This window comes from Pipistrellus hanaki (genome assembly GCF_964339955.1).
Source record: "Pipistrellus hanaki genome assembly, chromosome: 18".
NCBI lineage: Eukaryota > Metazoa > Chordata > Mammalia > Chiroptera > Vespertilionidae > Pipistrellus > Pipistrellus hanaki.
In genome coordinates this window covers 25,487,775-25,510,614 of record NC_140520.1, presented here as the reverse complement: position 1 = coordinate 25,510,614, position 22,840 = coordinate 25,487,775, and the positions used below count along the sequence as shown (strand labels likewise).

At 47.1% G+C, this 22,840-nt stretch overlaps 1 protein-coding gene across 1 annotated transcript in view; it reads left to right on the top strand.

Moving 5' to 3' along the window:
- Positions 1 to 22,840, top strand: part of PROX1 (prospero homeobox 1) — a 54,552-nt gene that overhangs the window by 24,561 nt on the left and 7,151 nt on the right. Inside the window, exon 4 of the mRNA XM_084865578.1 lies at positions 99 to 293. Coding sequence (XP_084721704.1) covers positions 99 to 293 — 195 coding nt within the window. The remainder of the gene's footprint in view (positions 1 to 98; positions 294 to 22,840) is intronic.

Sequence of the window (22,840 nt, the reverse complement as noted above, 5' to 3'; positions counted from 1 at the left end):
GAGCGGGGGAGGGGAACTTAAAAAATGCTTTGAATGCTTGAAGAATCAATGAAGAAAATGGTAGAGTTCTTATCCCTTTCAATATTTAAATTTAACAGTTCAACAGATGCATTACCTCTCAGCTCATCAAGTGGTTTAGCAATTTCCGTGAGTTTTACTACATTCAGATGGAGAAGTACGCGCGTCAGGCCATCAACGATGGAGTCACCAGCACTGAAGAGCTGTCTATAACCAGAGACTGTGAGCTGTACAGGGCTCTGAACATGCACTACAATAAAGCAAATGACTTTGAGGTAGGAACTCTTCCTTATCTTTTCGTTTTCTTTCTTTTTTTTTTTTGGTGTATTTTCTTCAGAAATGTCCCTCAATGTGGTTTTTGTATTGGTATTTCATGGAAACACCCCCCAGTGGGTAAGAGGTAGAGCAACAGTGAGGAGCACTCCCCCCACTCGTGGTTCCCATCCAAGTCCTGGGGACCTGACCCACTTCTATTTCCTTTCCCACGGCCAGCTGTGCTGCTTCCCATTGGACCACGGGAACGGGGAACTGGAGAATCCAAAGAAAATGGCAGCGAGAAACACACAGTGTGGTCCCCTCTTAGAGAAGAGGTCCCTGTCCCAAGTAGGCCTTTTCCACACTGAGGTCTGGCAGGGCGATTGAGCTGAAAATATGAGATATGCAATGAATGGCAATAGCAAAAGTTGTTTAAGGAAGTCTAGAAATGCCGATGGGGGAGAGATTCCATGGTTTCTAACTTTAATCAGCATTTATTTCCTTTATGGGAGAAATGGTATGAGAGTTTACTAAGTGCATATTCTAAGATATCCATCAACATCTTTTTTTGTTTTGCTTCTATGTCTGTTGTTTGGGGAGGAGGCGCTTGTGTGTGTATTTTGCATATGGGTCACTTCACAAGCATGTCGCTCTGTGTTCATACTCTATTATACACACGTATGTATATACAACAAACATATTATAGAGACACACAAAGCAGTATACACAATTCCCAGAAAGCAAACTCTATGCAACAATAAAATGTATGTGGCTCTGAGTAAGGCTTTTCTTTACTGGCTAACGTGGTGTCTCAGCAAACTTTTTCATTGCAACACGATGACTATGAGAAAACACTAACCAGTCTCCCAGGACTCACAAAAGCATTTTGCTGAGCCCTGCTGGCTGGGGCAACAATCCCCGGAAGTGGGAATGTGGGAGCGTTCCACAGGCCACACCCCCTGATGTGAGAGTAGATAGGCCATGGCTTGACCCAGAGGTCTCTGCCCCAGTAGGCCTTTCCCACATTTAGGTCTGGCATGTCAATTGAGCTGAAAATATGTGATGTGCAATGAATGTCAATAGCAAAAGTTGTTTTCCTGAAAGATGGACACTCCTTTTATCATCTCAAGGATAGGCTGTGAGTGTTTCCTCCCTCACCTGCTCGCGCAGGGATCTTAAGTTAGTCATCTTGCTTTTCTCACATAGCTGGGCACTACCCAGAAATGCCCAGGAAGGTCTCAACGTCACAGGAGAGAGGGGGAGAAAGGGGGAGAGAGAGGTACCTTGGTCTGGCCTCGCCAATAAAGGGACCTGACTGCCACTGCCCACACTCCATTTCTTTTTGGGGCCCTTCTCCCTCCTTTCTCCCCCCCTCCCTATTCTAAGCAGCTCAATTATGGCGGCTCAGAAAGAACTGACTGGGGAAGCGTTGAGGTGATGAAGTCATGGTTTTTACCTTGAAAATCTGCATGCTTATACGACAAGCCGCCAATGTATCTTTGCTTTCCCAGACCCATGGAGCTTGCTTGCCACAGGTGCTATAAACAACACTGTGCCTTGGGCTGAACACATTAAAAGTGAGGATCTTCGTCCTGCTGCCCAACTTCAAAGTCTGTCATCACAGGGCACTGGTTTATGTATTCACAGAGCACCAACAGATTCCTCCTAAAGCTAAATGTTTTTTTTTTAAAAATCTCAAGAACTTCATTTACACTCCCCCCACCACCACCCCTTCTGCAAGTCCATTGCCCTAAACTTTAAGCTATGAGAATTTGACTGTGTGCTAATGAACTCTTTATAGTTCATTAGGGCAAATATTCACTTAGTGGCATGCAGCAAGCTTCAAACAAGAATCGCCCAAACATTCCTGGGAGAGCTCTGCATTTCAGTTGTGTAACACACTCGAGAGACCAAATCCTGACAGCACACATTAGGATTTTTTGTGCTGTCTAAGCCTTACCTGGTTAGGATTTAATCCCCTGCTCACAGCACAAAGACCAACATGACACAAACAGGGGAAGGCTGGCATGAAGAGATACCCAACAAGCTGCTCCATTTAGCATCATCTAAATCCCCCTTTAATATGATTAACATCTGATATTCCTCTCTTTCTGAATCATATCCACTTCCAGCCAGGCCACCTCTCCTTTATCTGCGGTGTCTATTTTAAGACTGCTTCAGGGCAAGGAGTGTGGGGCCTGGGGAGTCATTTTGTCACTTCCCATGTGACTTCGGACAAGTTATCCGTCTATTTTGGGTCTTATTCTTCCTTTGGTAAAACTAGTCTCTTTCTGGAAATGTGGTGACAAGGTAGCAGAAGTCTGGATCCCACCCTGCCCCCTCCGCTCACAGGCTCACACATTCACATGTGGGTTCCCAACGTCACCCAACCGTTTTTCATTTCACCTCTCGGTTTTGGCACATGTGCTCGCAAAGGCTTCAGATAAGACGATCCTTTCCTTTCTGTGCCCGTGTGCGTGGAGGTCAGTGCTTAAGTGAGATGCTTAAGAAGCCACCGGTCTTATCACAGTAGCTTTACCAGTGTGGGCCCCGGCTGGGAGCCAGAGGTGGGCCCAGCACTGGGAGCCAAATACCTCAACGGAGAGGGTGTGCCCTGCGTGACTTTGGCATTGAAGTTTCTGCTCTTTGACTGAGTGGAAGGAGTCTGTAGTCTAATATGAATAAGAGAAGAGGGTGGCAAAGTGGAGAACTGTACACCTTGTTTTCTTTATTTTTAAGCAAGCATGTAGAGGGACTCTGAGGTTGTGCCTGCATGATGCCCAAATATCCTGTCCATTCAAAGGAATCTATTAACCCAACAGAGAACTAGCTGGTCCAGTAATAAAACATTTTACTGACTGCATTTTCAATTTCTCAGTCAGTTGTTGGGCAGCAATAATAATATAGCTAACGTTTATTGATGTCCACGATACTCTTCTAAGTGTTTTACCACTATTATTTAATGTGAGCAGTAATAATAATAATACGGATCTTAAGAAAAACTTCAGTTTGCCTAAAGATTTGTACTGCTTTTAAAGTAATTCTAAATGGGAAGGGACAGGTAGAGGCAGGAGTAGAGAGGGGTCTGAGATGAGAGAAAATGAGGCTTATGTTTTCCTCCCTTGCTAGACTTTCTGCTCCTTCATTCTGTTCTCCTTCTCTTGTCTTTTTTTTTTCCCCCTCAGCTTTCTGCTCCATCGCTGCCTCTGTCACTCTTAGCACCACCCCCATTCAGCCCCTGCTGCTGATGGCTCTCAGAGCAGATGGGGAAGGTTTATCATTAGTGAAGAGGGAGTGGCTTGAATCTCTCTCCTCTTCTAGACCCTGCCTTTCCTGGCCTTTATGAGTCAGGACCTTCTGAGTGACAGGAGAGTGGTTCTGCCTTTTGTATCAATTTACACAATTGCCGAGATTCTTGGCAGAGCATTCAGAGTTAGGGTGGTGAGAGCTTGAGGAGACCCAGGGGGTGTGGAAGGAGGCCCTGAGGGGGGAGGGGGGGCGGTGTGACAAGAACTGTACTCCTGGTTTGTGCTGAAGCCCAGAGAGCCGGCCACGTGGCATGGAGTGGGGCTCTCACTCCGAACCTCCGCACGTGAGTTTGCGAAAGTGTGCGGAAGAGGGGTGTTCCGTTACAACTGCATCCTCCCCTCCTACTTCTCACATTTAACGAGATTGGTGACAATAAATTTGTCTTTCCAGGTGTTATGGTATATATTTCCATGCTTCATTTTCACTTCACTTTGAAGAGCTTCCAAAAAAAAAAATTTTTTTTTTTTTTATGCGAAGGGAAAAGGGGGGTTTGGAATGCTGCCCCAGTTTTTAAATCATACTGACACTTTTGACTTTAGGGGCATACGAGTTGGATTTTATTGCTTTTTTGTTGCTCTCACCGCTGTAGCAGGAAAGAAGGCAGTGATCGCTGTCAATTCCCAAGGCTGGTTTACCGGTTTGGGCAAAGAACTCAATGAAGCCACTGATGTGTGTACAAGGTGAAGCATCCTAGAGAGGGGGCTCAAAGGCCCACCTACCTCCCCAGGCTGGCGCCATGGCCTTGGCTCGCTGAGTGATGTGGTTCCGCTAAGAAAGGCAGAATGGCCCCAAGATTGGGAGGCTGGAGGTGGCCTTGTGTGCACGCTGGCCGACACCTTCATCCAGACAGATAATTCTGACTTTGGGGGCGTGTGGAGTTGGATGTTTTTGCTTTTTTGTTCCCCTCTGTCCCGCCCTGTGGTCAGCCAGGCATCCCCCCTAGGCCCATGCGGGCCTAGCTGTTTATCTGCAGGCAGGGTCGGAATTCCCAGGGAGAGTGATTGTACGCCCTTGCCCAGGTCTTTGGATGGAAAGCTTAAAAATAAATAGAATGAGAATTTGATTCATTGATTAGCCGGTGGATACATGCCATATCCTAAGATACTAACATCTCCCTGGGCAGCTGACCCATCATCAAGCCTGGGGTCCGGCTTTTTCCTGGAGTCACACAACAGGCTAGAAGACTCTCACAGACCTCTTTCTGTGCTTTTCTTTTTTTTAAAAAAAATATATATATTTTATTGATTTTTTCAGAGAGGAAGGGAGAGGGATAGAGAGTTAGAAACATCGATCAGCTGCCTCCTACACACCTCCTACTGAGGATGTGCCTGCAACCAAGGTGCCTGCCCTTGACCGGAATCAAACCTGGGACCTTTTAGTCCACAGGCTGATGCTCTATCCACTGTGCTTTCTGACTTCACTCTTAGAAAGAAAAATGAAATCAGCCCCCCTTACACCCCCCCCATTCCCCCCCACACACTCCCAAACACAGGCCCATCTGAATCCACACACGGGATGTATTCTCTCCACCATGCCTACCCCCACGCCAACCCACCTCGCTCTCAACATGGCACATGTGGACGAAGACTGCATGTATTTGGAGGTCTGTCATTCACGTCACCATCTCCTTAGAGAAAAAATGAGGACAGGTGGATCTAGGAAGCGCTTCCCTCTGCCCCAAATAGATATTTAAATATGAGGACCATTTGGCGCACTGGCACATGAGTGAGAACCTCTTCCTGCTCTCGCAGTCTTTTGGCCGCAAAGCCGCTGAGCTGTTTAAACGATCGCGCCACGCACTATTGGTGGGTGGCGGGGAGGCAAAGAAACGCTTACTGTGTCTTTCCTTGCCAGCCCCACTCCTGACAAGCCAAATTGATCTCTTAAGAGACGAAACGCATGTTCTCCAAATACACGTACACCCACGGCCGTCGGGGAACCTATTTCTCGTACAGAATGATCGCCTGAAATGTGAAGGAGAGAGCAGCAGAGATGCCGGCGTGGATGTGGGGCGGGAGTGGGGCAGAGGTGGGGTTGTGTGCTCCCACGGAGCCTGCACTTTTGCGCCAGCCTCCCGTCCTTCTGGAATCCAAGGCGCTGATCGGTATAATGAAACGGGGCCCATTGATTTACCATCTATTGGGGAATGTCATTGCATTTTTAGCTCCCCGTGTCTTTTTTGTCATTGGGCTACATTCAAGCACAGTCAGATCGACTTGAAAACCTCCTTACTCAACAGCTTTATTAGTTATATAGCATTCCATGACCTTTCTCCACATTCTTAAAGAAAAGGATACAGTGGAATGTCGCTTTACTTTGCTTATTGTCCTTTGTTGTGGCGAACAAAGCGTTTTCTACAGTGGCTATAGCACATAATTATACAGCTTTCAATGGCAGTGTCTTGGCACCTATCAGAGTTCAGAGGAGCCTTTAGAAAAAAAAAAAAAAGATGTTTTGTGGCGGCCTAGGGAGGGTCTCATCTTTCCTTCAGAAAATAGTTCAAGGCTCTTCTGTCAAGCTTCCCTACTTAGAGCTTTTTCTCCTCCTGCTTCATAAAGTTTAAAGCGGATTCGGTGGAGTTCTATGATCTATTTCTTTTGAAAGATTGTTCCTCGGCACAGAGAGGGCCTTTGACTTCACGAGTTCACAGATTCATGTCTTTAGGTATCATATGTCTGACCTTATCAGTTACTCCATTTAATGTCGCAAAAAAAAAAAAAAGCCTCAACGCTTTGTGTTTGTCTGTTTTGCCTGTGTGAAATGATTTGGTGAAAAGACCATCCTTTTTAACACATCACCAAGAGGCCGATTCGGCTGCAACCTGCCCTGTGGCTTTTCTCTCTTTTAAAAAAAAAATGTCCTTGTGTTTTGTGTATGGATGAGTTCACAGTGAGAATAGAATTATACAAGGGCAGGCGCACACACAAAAAAATCTTTTGCTTCCCTCCCGTTGCCCTCCCTTCCCCGTGATCTATTGGCTCTCTTGGTGGCTGTACCCCAACCGGCGGAGCCATTTAGCAAACACAGAGGCGGCAGCCATGGCGCTGGGGCAGCCGTGGGTTTTCCCTTGCTGCGACCTACCCCTAAGGCCTTCGCAATTAATTGTCCTTCGGAGATGAGGAAAGTTCAGAGACTGTGCGGAGTGATGCCCATTGTCTGACATTCAGCTCTCCTTGCCTAGGCTCTTTCTCTTGGTCCCACAAAGGGTTTTCAAGCGAGGGGGGGAGGGGGGAGCGGGAGAAGGGAGCAAGTCCTTAGCCGAGAGCCTCTGGTGGTGGTGGTTAGAGCTTTCAGGCGGATGTTACCGTTGTGTTCGGCCCATCCTGGGTTACATGTCTGAAGAAGTTCGAACAGGCTTTTGAAAACGAGCCTGTTTATCTGGTCTCCAGTGAGCAAACGCATTTAGCGAACCCAAACTTGCTCCAAAATCCGCGATCCCTTTTCACGTGGCAGATAACATGGAAATCAAATTGCCTCATCCCTCCCCCGCCCCCTGCCCCCCTGATTTTATTTCACTTTGACCGTTTGGGTCTTCCTCAGACACAGAGCAGAACTTTTCACGATCATTCCACTCAAGTCCCTTAACCACCTCTGTTAAAAAATACTTATATATGAAGAATAAGTATTTTTGCAAACATCTCTTTTTGGTTCTTGAGAACCAAAGCAGATTATGCCGGGTTAAAAATAACGTTTCACCTTCAGGGACTGCCTCGAGCCAACCTTCAGTGCTGTTTGCTAACATGACATAAAACAAACACAAGCCGGTCCCCTCCCCTCTCCGGGCTGAGGCACAAAAGTAAGACGCAGTGTGGGAGACAGCTACTTGAGAAGGAAAGGAAAAGCAGAACCACTAAGGATGGTCATACTGCTCCTAGTAAATAGAGTGAAGCCAAGAAAAACAAATACAATCATTTTTTCCGAGGGCCACTTAAACTAGCACACGAGAAAGGATTAAGGTCACTTCGCTGTAGTGTCCACAGCAACTTCAGGGCCGAAAGGGACCAGGCTGAGAGGCAATCTCTGGGTCCCTCGGAGCAGTCTGATCTGGAGGAAGGGGCCCACAGGGTGGCCAGGACCTGTCCCCATAGCTCTTAGAAAACACATCCACTGCAGACCTTTTGGTATTTAAAGAGAACCCATCTGGGGAAAGTTGACACAACAAATAGAGTCATACCAAAAAGGGGGAGTCATAAAAAATTGAAGTTATTCTTATGAATCTTTCATTAGAAGCAATGAAAAGGGACACTATTGGTCTAAGTCCTTTGTGCTCCCAGCCCTTCTTCCGGGCTCCGGGCTATTGTTCTTTCAGCTCCTCAAACAGACTTTCACTTTCAAGCTGACAAAAGTCACTTAGAAGCCAGACAGCTGTACTAACACACCCACCTCACTGAGCAGCAGCCAGGGGCAGGTGACAGGGGCCAGAGATCAGCCTGTACTGCTTTTGTACTCACCTGGAGAGGGACCATTCATTGCTCATGTGTGCCCCCCAACCCCCTGAGGTTCCCCCAAGATGTTTCTCGCATTTCCTTTACAACATGAAACATGGACATCCATGATAATGTTTATACCTCGGGTTGCATGGCCTGGATCGGACTGGTAAAAAGTCTGAGCAACAGAACTCAGCAGAAGGCGGAGGGAGTTCGACTCAGAACTCCTTGGATTGCCCCCCCTGGCTTCTCTCCGTTCAGCCTCTTCCAGCCAGTCCGAATCTGAAGCCTCTCCATTTCTGCTGCCTCATCCCAGAAATAGCTGGGACTGCGTGAAAAACACCCACCACCAACAGCGAGCACCAGCCTGGCCTTAGGATTTAAGATGGAGTTAGAGATAGGCAGGTCGCCCTGCCTGCCTGCCCCCCCGGGCCTCCTGGCAGCAGCGCCCTGGGCCGGGCTGCGGGGAGAGTCGTCCCCGGGTGTGTATTCCAGGCCCTCCCTCCCCTGTCACCTTGTGTACAGTCTGGTCTGTGACACTGATGGTGATTATGTCATTATTTTGCTCTGGGGGCCCTGGCACATCTGCAGAGCCCGAGCACATCTTCTTTGTTGCGCTGGCAGGCGTCCCACCCCACAAATGCTTCATTAGCCCTGCTGCCGGCCTCCTTGCCAGACGCCGGTGCCCAAATGTGGGCTCCTTTCTGCTCCGTCCTTTTGTGTGGCGGATGATCGTGTATTCATCTTCCCACTTCTTCCCCATGCCTGACTTCTGAACTCCAGATGTCCCAGTTTTCTTGCCCAAATCACTCGAAAGAGAAACAAGGAGCAAAAAAAAACAAAAACAAACAAAAAAAAAAACACACAAAAACTCCTTGCTCCTGAACCCGTCCTCACCCTTTCCCACCTTCCCACTTTTCCATCCACCCAGTGAATGGGGTCTTTGAATCGCGCGCACCCCCCCTCCATGTGTGGACTGATGCTTCCCCAGTTTGAAAAGATACCAAGCGGTTGCTCTCAGTAGGACGGCGGGTAGGGTTAGAATTCGGATTTATTGGGTATTGCTTATTCTGTGTGTGCCTTTCTCCACCACCCCTTCTCTCTCTCTCTCTCTCTCTCCTTGGCTCCTTTATGTGCTTCGGCGTATGGCCTCATTTTACCAATTTTCAAAAAGCGGTCCAAACTGGGAATAGAGCAAAGATTCTTCATGCCTCGCTGTGCATGGTATAGTCAGCTGAAGGTCCCTTTCCTCTGTATGGAACTGTCCTCCCTCTGCCCCCAGCCAAAGTGCCCTGCCTGCTCCTTCTGCTGTCATCACCTCCCCAGCCCCCGACCATGACCTATTATTAGATGTTGAAAGTGATTAACCGGGGGCTGTTTTGGAAACAAGCTAAAACATTTCTCTCAAGTTGGACTCTGTATTTAACGGACCAGGGCGTTAGAGAAGGTGTAACAGTTCCAATGTTAACTGCAGTAAATGTTAGAGCTCCGTATCTTGGGCTGAGATGGGTTCTCTGTAATTGTATGTTTTCATCCCTCCTTAAAATTGAATTAATTGTCCTGTGTTAGCGTATTATGAGCAGCTTTCCTCACAGAGAATTTAAGCAGTTTTTGTCCCCCCAACCACGCCAACATGGGAAGTTTCAATGTCTCTATCTTTGAGTATAACATCGATTTTAGTTTTACGCCCAAAGGAGTAAGTTCTTATATTTTCAGCGATCATGGTCAGACCGCTGTCCTGAATTCTAATGCAGACTCCTGGGTCGAAGACCCTGGAGAACATTAAAGAGCTTTTCTCCCGAGGAGTGAGTTGCCACCGTGTCCAGGTTCCTGGGTTCCCCTGTCGCTGAGCCCTGTTCTGACTATTAGGAACCAGCCAGCTGGGACAGTGAGGAGAGGGGTGGCCAGATCAGCAGGCCACGAGCCCTGGGCAGGGAGCGTGTTGGGAGAGTCGGGTACCTGTCATTGATTGAATCATGTTCAAATGACTCAGGATGTCCCCAGAACATTCCCAACTTCCCATTATTAGATCATTATGGTTTTATTACCCACGGGTTTATTTAAACCTTTTCAGGCCTAGCCCCATTCTCAGAATATACCACTCCTCAAGATAATAATTCTCTAAATTTATTACCCGCTGAGAAAATAGTATCTTCTTTTTATGGCTCGTAAGTGATTTCCCGGGAACTCCGAAGGGATAGCCCTGGTTATAATATCCTAGGATTTGTGGACGGGGCTGGGGTTACGTTCTCCATTTCCTTTCTGATTTTATAGACTTGGATCATTACTGCCTCTTAATCTTCATCTCTGCAGATGAAGGAGCTCTAATCCTTTTTAAAAGTCTAATCTCATACAGTAAGCGGGCTGCCCCCGGTCGCTTTAGCTGCCCTCTGTAATTCGCTTCAGCGTGACGGTGTTTTCCCAGGGACCGTTACAGTTAGGAGACGAGTGAGCCGAGTTCTAGATGTGGAATGGCACCTCATGAATGCACCCAGGAGGACATTTTTGCTTGCCCCACAAGTTTATCCTGAGAAGTTGGATTTCTTGAGTAGCTTCCCAGGTGCACTTATTGGTGAAAAGAGCCTATAGACCAGTGTATGGAACTCTTGACAAGTGTCTGGCAAATCTGAATCTGATTGTGTCTACAGGACATATTCAGCCAAATAAGAAGTGGGCAGATCCACCATGCTATCCAGATGTTTACAGAGTTTTTGTAGATAAAAGTATAGAAGTATTTGACATCCTGAAGACCCAGCCTTATTCTTGGGCTCTAGTCTATAAAAATGACAGTCTAAGGCAGTGGTCGGCAAACTCATTAGTCAACAGAGCCAAATATCAACAATACAACGATTGAAATTTCTTTTGAGAGCCAAAAACCGAATTCTGCTCATGGGTCACGAAGTTTCAATCGCACTGTACGTGTGCGCCTGCACATGGTATTTTGTGGAAGAGCCACACTCAAGGGGCCAAAGAGCCGCATGTGGCTTGCAAGCCACGGTTTGCTGACCACTGGCTTAAGGGAAAGGAATTTCTTGTCTCTAAATTATATTCTCAGGAAGGAAACAAAAACTTGACTTACAAGTAGATGTTATTTTATTTAAAAGCATCACCTTGAAATCTTAAAAAGGAAATCCTTTGACAAGGCCACGGTCAGTGGTCCTGGGCTAATAGTATAAAACTTAAAAGAGCATGGCTTCTGGAAACAGTTCCCAAGTTCAGATCCCAAGTCGGCCACTTTCCAGCAGTGAACCCTTAGCAAGTGTCCTCCCCTCTCTGTGCCTCAGTTTCCTCATCTATAAAACGGGGAAGACAGTAGCATCTACCTCACAGAGCTGTCCTGAGAATTAATGAATCCGCATGGCTTGATTAGCACAGAGTAAGTGCTGTATAAGCATTTGTTTTTATGCATCTGTCGAGCCAAACGAAAGTTACCTTGTCCAGTTATTGCATCATTTCCTGCTGACCCCAAATAGGAAAACAAACAAATGAGCAAACAGAGAGTTCTCAGCAGAACTGGGACAAAGAGTCAATGCAAAACTGGTTCAAAAAAGAGAAAGTGGTCTCTCTTGCCCCGAGTGTGGCTGTAAAGGTGGCACCAGCCTTGATCGGAGTTGGAGTCATAAGTCCCCGAGGAGAAGGAGCACCAGATTGGAGGGTCTGCCTCAGGCAGCACCTGCCTCAGGAGGCTCTCCTTTGCCCCCCGCTACAGTGATGAGATTAAACACAGAGCTGTGTTCTAGTGTAATTGAAAGTGTAATTCTGAAATTCTTGTGATTTGAGGATAGCAGGCCTTCTGCATTCTCTAAATAAATCCTTGGGGTGATGCGAAGCGTTAGGCAGTGACTGTGGATCGCCTGGGAATCCAGATGCCATCCACCCAGGGCCACATCCGCCCTGGGGCTCTGCTGTGGCTCAATTACCTCAGTAACGGTCTCCAGGGTGCCCTCGTTGGTGTTCCCTCAAGGCCCGCTTTGCAGATCTCTCACCAGTACCTTCGGAGATGTGGCAACTCCCTCGCTGGGATTAGAGAGACTAATCTTCCAAATTCATAAACAATTTATTGACTGAATTAGCACTAATCTTTATACTCGCTGCTCACTTTATCTGCGTTGGCTAGGGCAGCCACACCGTAAGGAGTTCATCTGTGAAGCCCTCATGACTGTGGGTTTCCTAGAAGATGGTACAGACCCGAACTAATGGGGAGGCCTACACACCCGTCCCCATAAGCATTCTGCTGGTGCTCCACCCCAACTCAGCCAATCAGCATCCGTAGTATATTACTAACCTCTGAATAATATGCTACATCTCCCCTATTTCAAGACAGAATTAGTTGTTCTATAACTACCTTCACAATTAGGCTTGGTTAGTAACTTTTACAAAAGCAAACCATTCTTTCCTTTCAGTATTCCCCAAATGATAGTAACGGAAGTCGTAAAAGTTTTCTTCCCCTGGGGTTTTGTGGGTGTGTATGAGTGTGGTGGGTAGGTATGAAATCCTCACAAGTCACTCAGATACGTATTTTTCATCTTTCTTGTGGTCATTGTACCCAGCCTCTGTTTTGAACAGACTACTTTAACATTTTTAATTAAAATCTGGTACTAAAAGTGGCTTTTAGTAAAAGGTAATAGATTCACTGAGAACAAGTGTGTGTGTGTATGGGGGGGGGGGGGGGGGAGGGAGGGGCGTTGAGAGGGGTAACAGCAGAGAAATTGCCAGAAGCAGAAGGAGGAAGGGGATGAAAGGCTATGGTTTCAAGGCCACTCCACTTCCTTTCATACAAAGACCATTTTCAGAGATTTATCGTTTTATGAGACCTGCACGACTCCTGGCATGGCTCTCAGCAGGGCCAGTCCTAGGTCTGACAGCATCCCGAGACTCCCCCCCAGGCAGCACCTCAAGGCCCATTAGGCATCGGCAGGGGGCTTCCAAAGGCTCCCAGGGCCTTTCTGGAACCTGTTTCTCAGCCTCCCCAAACTACTTATCTTTCTTGAAAAAGCAATTTCAAAGTTCTTCGTAAGCTCTTAGGTTGCTTTTGAAATACAGCTCACCCTTACTTTTTTGCAAAGAGTCACTTAGAGGGGAGACCCAATAGAATTCTCTAGAAAGACAGAATGGAATTTTTCTGACAGAACCAAGATCTTTCGGTCAAAACCAAATGATAGGACTGAGGTCATCAATCCCAGTCCTTTCCCAGCGCAGCCCAGGACTATGTGGACTCAGGAGCTGCTGTCAGCAGAGAGGCAGTGTCTCCCAGGACCTCCGAAGCAGACTGGCTGTCAGCTGCATCTCACGGTACCTTTGCTGCTCACTCTGAGCAATGCTGTTCTCATGGGCCTGCCTGACCCTGATTCCTAACAGTTCCTCCCGAGGCCCCACACTCACAGCACCCCATCCGTGCAGATGCGTTTTGATGTTAGTCCAGGCAAAGCCTAATTAGGAAGGTAAATCTCCCGCCGAAAACAATCAGGTAATGCATTCTCCAGCGGCCAGGAGTACCCGGATTATGGGTGCCCCAGTTTCCCTTCGTGCAACGCGGGAGATTTATGCCGAGTTGTTTTTGGATAATTTCCCATCCGAGAACGGCACCATGCTTGGCCCCGTTCATTGTAACGCCTTACCCGGGAACTGCAGCAAAAGCGAACCGTCAGACTCTACCAGCCTGTCAAACTGACACACCAATGGCACACCTTTCAAGGGGCTCGTTTGCAGGGAAGCTAGTGAACACTACAGAGTGACTGGCGTATGGCTTCTTTCTCCATCCGAGCTGACTCGTTAGATGTGCGGTAAAGGAGGGACAGCTTCCTCCACTGAGTCCATTTAAGTATTTACTGGCAGGAAAGCGCCCCATGAAAATCTCCCACTCAAAGCAGGGCGAGACCGAAGACTTCTGGGTTCTTGCCCATCTCTGTGGGCAGTCCATGAACTCTATTCCATAGCCCTGGGCAAGCCTCAGATGCACCGGAGGGATGGTTGGTGTGACACTGCAGGTTGAATTCAGGGGAGGCGATCCAGCTATCCTGCAGGAACCACCAGTGTGCTGACCCAGGGAGGCCCGCAGGCTGAGTGAAGAGTGACAGAACCTCGGGCCTTCAGAAAAGCTGTCAGCCCCCAAGTTTAGCTAAGAGCGGGTTGGACACACTACAGTCTACAGGCCAGGTGGGCTTCTCTGTCTGCTTTTTATGACCCCTGAGATAAGAAGAGTTTTTACATTTTTAAAGGGTTGTGAAAAAAGAAGAACATGCAACAGAGATTGAATGTGACCACAAAACCTATGCATTGACTATCTAGGTCTTTGTGGGAAAAGCCTGCTGGCCTGGCTCACATGGCTCAGTGTTTGAGCGCCTACCTATGAACCAGGAGGCCACGGTTTGATTCGAGGTCAGGGCACAGGCCTGGGTTGTGGGCTCAACCCCCAATGTGGAGCGTGCAGGAGGCTGCTGATCAATGATTCTCCCTTATCATTGATGTTTCTCTCTGTCTCTCCCCCCCTCCCCCTGTCTCTCTCTCTCTCCTCTCCCTTCCTCTCTGAAATCAATAAAAAAATTACTTTAAAAAGAAAGGAAAAGCCTGCTGACCCCTGGCTGAGGCTATTTCTCTCGAGTAGAGCATGTGCCCTCTGAGATCCTTTCTGCTTCTGAAGTTCCAAAGCTATGATTCTTCGATTGAATAGTCTGGGTCCTGCTTTAACCTGAACAGCCCCTCTAGACATGTAACCCCAGCAGGGAGTTTCCAATTGTTTTCAAGATCGAAAAGTGTCTTTGTAGTATCCCAGGAGTAAAAAGATGGGAGAAAGTATTCCATTTTAGTGTTTGATGCTTTCCCTCTGATTTTGGTTTTATTTTGTCTGTTTTACTGTTGTTTAAACTCGGAGTCACTCTTTCAAACACGCGCAGAATTTGAGAAAGACGGAAAACTTCCTCCATGACAACAAACAACAGGGTAATCATTGAGTTTCCTGACATATATAACCCCAAGACTTCCAGGCATGAGCAAATGAACTAGCCGCGTTAAGCATATCCACTGACCAGCGCTCAGCCCCACATAATACTCTGGACGGCCTCACAGACTTTATTATAACAATTGTCTTTCTGTTCCCCGCATGCCAGTTCCTTCTCCATGGGGCCACGGAGAGGTGTCTATACGCAGAGCCGCCAGGGGAATGTTTACATAGTGTAAAATGAATACACACAAATTATTAACAGGTAGAGCAGAAGATGATAAGACATTCTTTTACATTCCCCGCAAGTCACCATTAGTCAAAGTGCTCAACTCTAGCACATGGTTGGTAATCTATGGTGTTTTTGTCGAGACGTGTTATCAACAGGTGTTTTTTTTTTTTTAAAGGTGTACAAATCTCTGTGCAGATTCTGTATTTTTAAAATAGCCACTCCTAAAGACAAAGATGCAAATTCAGGTGAGGAAACAAAGAAAGCACTCAGGGCACAAGTGGGGATGGCCAGGCGCGGCCTCCACGGCCCACACACAGGCCAGAGTCCACTTCCTGTGGTCCTCTCACATGGAGTCCCACTGTCCACTCAAGGTAGACCCTTACCCTCCCTCCTCCTTGCAGTTTCCATGCGACTGTTCATTCTTTTTTTACTGTTTTCCCTCCAGTGGGCCCTGTCTGGTTGCTACTCTGCCGGCATTAATGAGGGCAGGGGAGGGGTATGGGGGGGGTGTCAGGTGGCCTAACTTGGGAACATACATGTGCCTGTAGGTCCCTGCAGTGTGGGGGCAGAAGGAGAGACCTGCTTTCCTTTTGCCACTTCTTCTAATTATCCCAGCAGCCCTTTCAGTCTGGTGGGGGGAACGTGGGGGCTGTTGTGTGGGGCTCCCTGGCGTCCTTCCCCAGCCTTTCCAGGGGCTGACTTCCCCGCCCCCACCCCTCGCACATTAACATGACATTGCATGGCCCGCACAGACCGGGAGCAGCTTCCACCAGCTGAAACCTCTGATCCCCAACCCACGAGAGAGTTTGGCTTTTGGATTTTGGCAAGAAGGCCCGTTGCCCATCAGGTCAGCATGAATAAAGATTTCTTTCTTCCTTTCTTTTTTTTAAAGTCGGGCATCCACCAAAGGCCCCCAGAGCTCCCTTTCTCAAGACAATTTAACCCCTTCCTTCTCCCACGTCTGGTTTGCTATTCTGTATGCATGGTTTTTTTGTGTTTTTGTGTTTTGTTTTGTTTTGTTCTTTTCCTGTGAGGCAACCAAGAAATCCATCTGTAAAAATGGAGAGCCGAATCAATGCCGAGCCATCTTATCATTTTTAAAGTCTGTTTATCCAGCTTTGTAGCAGGAACAAGCAGCCTGTTTGAAGGCCACATACTTCTCAAACCTTGGTTGCAACACGTTTGCGCCGTTTTGAAACTGTCTTTATCTAGCTGAGAAAACGAAAATCTATTTGATAAAGTGGCACTCTGGCCAGTTTATCTTGCAATATGGCTTTAGCTCACTGGGTCTATTGATTTCCTTAAATTAATGTTTACAGAATGCTACTGAATTTCGCTCAACAGAACATTGTTCTTTTGAAGGTTTATAAAAACAATGATACAGACTGTTATTGCCATGTGTTCCTTTGCTTAGACGGAAGAAACGTGGCTTTTTTTTTTTTTTTTTTGATGGTTCTTTTTTGTTGTTGTTCTGTTTTGTTTTGTTTTGCTTTTAAGGATAGCCTTGAACTCGAGCGACTTCCTGAAAGCATTTTGCTCCTCACATAGTTAAGGAGCAAACACGGAACTAGGAAGCGAGTCCCCTCAGAGGCCTAAAACGGCATGGGCATCACATTAGCCTGACCCCGTAAGGTCCCCCGACACCTGAATACGGCCTAAGCATCAGGATGGAAGAGACTTTAGTCTGAACCTCAGTGGTTGGGGGCGTCTGCGGACAATGCCAGCCCTTCCCGAAGTACGTGCGAGCGTCCTCATAAGATACAAGCGCTGTGTCGCCCTTGGATGGACGCCCTAAATATCACACCTCGCTCTTGGCCCGCGGTGCTCCGTGTTTCAGACACAAAACCTAATCTCCAGAGATGGTTTTAAAGCTGGCCTTCCCTGGGAAGCACCATGCTCATTCAGCTCTTGACAGGGCTTCAAGTCACAATCGTGCGAGATGACCGAAATAAAACTCTGGGAACACAGAGCAACTTTTCTCAACTTGTTGGCCGGGCCAATAAAACCAGCCAAGCGAACCTCCTCAGAGCACCTCTCAGAACGCTGCTCTGCGCACAGTTATTAATCACAGCGGGATGCCTCCCAGGAGTCGGGCTCTTTTTTAAAGGTGCAAACCACTGCCTTAGGCTCAGAGCGTAGTTTCTGCTTCCCAGAGCACAGTCATGCTTGCTTTCCCCATAATGAGCGGGCCTTGGGACACAATCCCCCGATTGGTCTCTGATAGCATCCTGTACCATCTCTCCCCTTCGGAAAAGGGGCCCGTGGGTCCCCGGCTGCACACTCAGGGTATATGCACGCACGGCTGCGGAGGGAGACCCTGAGGAGCAGCATCCTGTACCCATAGTTCATAGCTCCGTGCGTTCTCTCCTCTGCCTCTGGCAGGGGGAATCAGGGAGAGCGAGACGGTGGAGGGGAGCGGCCATAACGCATCTGCTCTTTCCTTTTCACCTGATGATCTCGGTGAGGACTTACTAGCCCATCTGAGTTTATCCATGTACGTTCACTCTGTCTGCGGTAAGGTCCCAGCTTGGCGTGACACCTTCCCCCCTCCCCCCCTCCTGCAGGAGATGTGTCTCTCCTTGATCAATATTGACTTAACAAACAGCAGGGATGGGAGCGTTTGCTTAGCGGAATCATGTGCGCACCAGGGTGAATGAATGCTCGGGGAAGCACTTCAACTTTGTCTCCCCTGGAAGGATCCTCACGTGGGTGTGCGCACGCATCCCTGGGCACGTGCCCCTTCTCTCTTTTAACTTCTCCAAGGACGCTTAGAAGTCACCCAGCAAAATGCCTCCTTGGGTGGGTGTGATCACTGCATTATGTATGCAGTCTGAGGGTTCCTGGTGTGAACTCCCTTTGAAAAGCCCAGCCCCGGGGTGTCCTTCTCCTTTCGTGCTCCTGCACAGGGGAGACACCTGGAAAGCCTCTGGGGGTGTACTGGGGGCACGAGCATCTTCCTCTGACCCCTGGCAGGTGATCGGAAGGGAAGAAAATGCCCATGGAAACAATAAAGGCAGTCTGACGAGGAACTCCCAACTATAGATTTCTGATGGCATCAGGCTCCCCCCCAACCCAGCCCCCCTGAAAGCCCAAGGGGAAAAGGGGCTCCCAGATTTTCACAGCCGTTTACCCCATGTTCAGCATTAGCTGTGTTTAATGCTCAGGATGCACATGAATGGCGGGGTGTGGAAGTTTCCAGAGCACTGTTCTTTCAACTTCCCTGAAACAATCGCTTGAAGGCTCAAGACAGGGCCTTCAATGCCGGGGGGACTTGGAGGCATCTGGGTCTGGTTGGAGGGGTTTTGTTTCTGTGTGTGGGTCCAGGCTGGGGGGAGGGGGTGGGCGCGGCGGGGAGTTATTTATTTATTTGGTTTTGTGAATCGGAGTTGTAGAGCCGTCTGAAATATTCATGCAGAATTGTCTGAGAAGCCCGTTTCTGTTTTATTTACTGCACAGTAGAACAGCCACAGCGGATTAGTTCTACAATACCCGTAACAAAAGCCCAACAGCTGATGCATGTGATGTTAGGAGGTGACAAAACAGTTAAAGTATGCTGCTGGCTACAGGCAAGCAGTCAGCAGATGCAGACAAAAGGGTTTGTGACAAGAATAACTCTCTCTCCAAGGCGAGCAGTGAAGAGTATCCAAAATACCAGTACCCTTTTCTCCTTGACATTGTCTTCTGACAGTCAGCATTTTATTGCCCTTTTATAGTATTAAAAAAAAAAAAATGGAGGAGGAGGAAGAAAGAAAATCCACACACAAACTAATTCACCCCGATACTGGCCAGCATTTTACTTCCCCATCAGTTAGCCGCTCCCGCCCATACAGAGGTTTCCTTTCCCATTTGCCCAGTCAGGTAAGTTGGAGAGAAAAACAATAGTTTAAAAGATGAACTTGAAAAGATGATCTCCTTTGATTCGATGGCCATGTATTGATAAGCTAGACAAGCTCTTGGAGCCATCGGGCTGGGGAGAAAGGTCTTTCTATGCCTGGTTTGTTTTCTGTCCATTTCAGCAAAGATCATTTTACTGATGAAATGGGGCCAGTGGACCGTTTTTTTAAAGGACTGAGGAGGGACAGGTGCCTATGGGGAGTGGTGAAGGGGCAAGGTTTAGGTCCCCCGCAAGGGGCCGATGGATGAACTGGTGGATGTTTCAAAGGTGTGAAAAATCAGCTTCCCTGTCCAGAAAATAGGAGAGGCTGTCTTCTTTTTAACCTTTCTAATCCCCCTTCTATTCTCTGTGACATTCATTCAGCTGCCAAGAGCGTCTGGCAAGGTTTGGGCCAGCGAGCACACTTTCAGTGACCGCTAACCTTGGTATGTCCTGACACTTATGATGAGTGTCTGCAGGACACAGAAGGCAGGCAGCCTGCTATGTCAGGCTTTTATTATGTACTGCAGAGGCTGGGGACAGTCAGTTTAATAAAACAAATCATCCTTGAAGGTAAAGCAACTGGGAAGAGGAGGAGGAAGACAGGGGGGAAATGTGTCTTTGCCACTCATTCTGATAAAAAAAAAAAAAAAAGAAAGAAAAGAAACAGAAGAGGTGCAAAAAAACCACCCACCCAACACACCGTGTGTACATGTACACCTGTGTGTGTGTGTGTGTGTGTGTGTAGTGTGTGTGTGTGTGTGTGTGCGCGCGCCCATGCACATAACCCTGCCACTGACTGAGAAGACTTGAAAACATCTTCCCATTTTCCCCATTTCATCAAAGACCACGGGGCCCTCTTTTGCTGTGAGGAGACTCAAGTACAAACAATTGTGATGGAATTGGTGGATGCTGCTAGCCAGCCCCTTCACATTTTTGAGTGCCTTCAAGTACCTCACGGTGAAATTATTCTCCTCCGAATATCAAGGCAAGGAGAAAGCAGGACCATGTGGGGTGAGGCTCCTATATTGGGATGCCTTTTATCAGAGCAAAGTTTCCACTCTCCTCTCCTGAAGAACACTCATCTCAGCAGCTCCCACAATAGCCTCCGAGTCCCAGCCAGAGACTTTGGAAGCCTTTTGTTTTTCCCCTGTGGCATGTCCAAAGGCATGGCCCTCCCTCCCCCCTCCCAGCAGCCTGCATTGTCTTGCATTCCTGGGGCTTGATTGACTGTTGCCACCTGATGCTGAGGAGATACTCTAGGGTTCATTCTGCACATTGTTGGGTTCTATTAAAAGAAACCTAGATAAGGGATTACTTGTCACTAAGGGATTTTCTGCAGATGTTTATTAGCGATTGGAAATCCATTAGGTGTGAAGAGGTACAGAAAAATACGGACAATATCGTTCTCTGAATTCTCAGGTACCCCCAAAAACATCAGAAAGTAACCCCCTGCCCAACTTACTCTGTTAAATGGAATTGGGAGAATTTTCTATTGGAGAGGGAAGGGTCTCTTTTATTAATGGGTGATATTCCTACCTGTAGGTGAAATTCCCTCCCACTCTTTTGGAAGATCAGTTGCTACCCATCAGTTTACCTCTCTGGAGCGACCAAAAAAAAAAAAAAAGACTAATTGCTCTAGTATTAACAGTTCTCATTATCACTTTATGTCATCTAGCCCAATTCATTGTATGAGTATTGTCTCAAAGCAGACACTAAACTAGCAAACCATTTCATCCCTTCCCAAACAGAAACCCCAAACTGAAGCTCCCTCCTGGGGTCTTTGGTACCATTCCCATTTATTTTAAGTTACCAACTCTTCCGTGGGTTTTCTCAATCATAGCTCCACAGTTTGTCAAGGTTTTGATGCCTCAAATAAGTAGCAATAACAAAAATGCATTAAAAAGGAACCAACATGGTTTAATGGAAAGAAACCTGCACAACTTATTTTGCAAGAATCCCCTAATTGCATAATTTCTTCGGCTCACAGTTTCTTCATCTGAGAAATGATGATTTCTGAGATCTGTTCCAACTCTTTAAGTTCTATCTTATTTTACAAGTTCCTTAAGTATTGAGTGGGAAAGTTAAGTGTGATGCTAAAGCAATATGGGGTAAAGCAGAAGGCAAGATCCCATTATGAACTATTTATCAAAGACTTTTCAAAAGAGCACTGCTAAGCATTGTGGGGGATGTGCGGAACAGAAACCATGGCTCTTTTTTCTAAAGACATCTTATGATAAATTCATTACAACTAGATATAAGTAGGCAAAAAGTTAAGTAACATCAGGACAGACACAAAAGGTGTTAAAGGACAGCCCAGGAATACTACCAAAATATATATATATATATATATATATATATATATATATATATATATATATATATATATATGTGTGTGTGTGTGTGTGTGTGTGTGTGTGTGTGTGTGTGTGTGTGTTTACCATAGGATAAAAACCCTGAAAACCATCAACAAGCATGGCAAATGATAAGAACAGTAAGGTGAAGGCACCCCCCCACCCCCCACCCGCCCCCCGCCACCCACCCAAAGAAGTTACTTTGATTTGTTCTTAGGCAAACCTTAGAACTACTCCTCCCTCACTCCTCCAGTGCTGAGGCTATTGTAAATATATCTCCTTCCTCTTAAACAGTGCCCCTGACCCCTTGGCCCTGGCTCCCCAGGCCCCCTGTGGAGTTCTGGGAGTGGGCGGGGCTTCCAGCCTTCTCTGCCCTCCCCTGGAGCAGCTGCTAAACCTTCTCCAATCACAGCTCTCTGCAGACCATGCATGTGCAATCCCTTGTGTTCAAGGAACATAGATCTTCGTCACGGCTCTGTTGCCAATGGCCAGTAAAACCACACTTCTTGAAATGTTTATTTTAATAAATGCCTATGATTATGTTTCTGCAGCATTTGGCTAACAGCTCCCAAACCAAGTAGTTAGAGTGGATAGCTGCGCTGCCTAACTGTCCTCCAGCCAGATTCCCTCTCTCAGTAATGCCCATCTGATCAAATGGGAAGGATTATCTTTGGGGGAAGAAGGGAGAGTACTCTGCAAAACTGCTTAATGACTTTTTACTTAGTATAAGGTGAGTGGGAGTGTAATCTCTCCTCTTGGCCCCTCCCGTCCCACCAATACTCACGTACTAGTATATGCAGGAGATTTGAGGGGAAAATACCAAAGTTCTGTAGAAAATCCAGATGACTTCTCACCAGGGAATGGCCATTGGGGTGGATGGGGTTTGCCGATTGATGGGGGACAAGGTTGTGTCTTAATTGTTTTCCAGGAAGCGTTGGGAACTGTCTGAGAGATATTGGCCAGTGTGTGTGTCTTTGGAAGGAGCTACTCAAAATTCTCACTTTTTGTAGATCAGCCCTAGCTGGGGCCCTATTTCCACCCTCTGGGAAAGTATTAAGTTTCTGTCAAAGGACAAGTGACATACCATTGGAGGCATTGAACTTCTTTGTCCAATTTTAAATGTTTAAAAATGGTTATCCTACTAGTTTTCTTTAATAGTTCCTATCAATTACAGAAATGTCCACTGCCCAAATTGGGAAAGATGGAGAGAAAAGGATCAAATATGTTCAACAGGGCATACGTCCCTTTCCTTTGTTAAGTGGCAAGTCTGAACTGAGATGAAAATCTTTCACCTCTTACTTGTGTAGACAGATCTGTCTACATGTACAACCACAGGGCATTGACTCCCTCATACGTTTGCTCTTAACTGTAAAAATAAAACATTAGGAATGCAGAAGGGCCCCACTAACAGAGATCGACTGAGTGTCAGTGTAT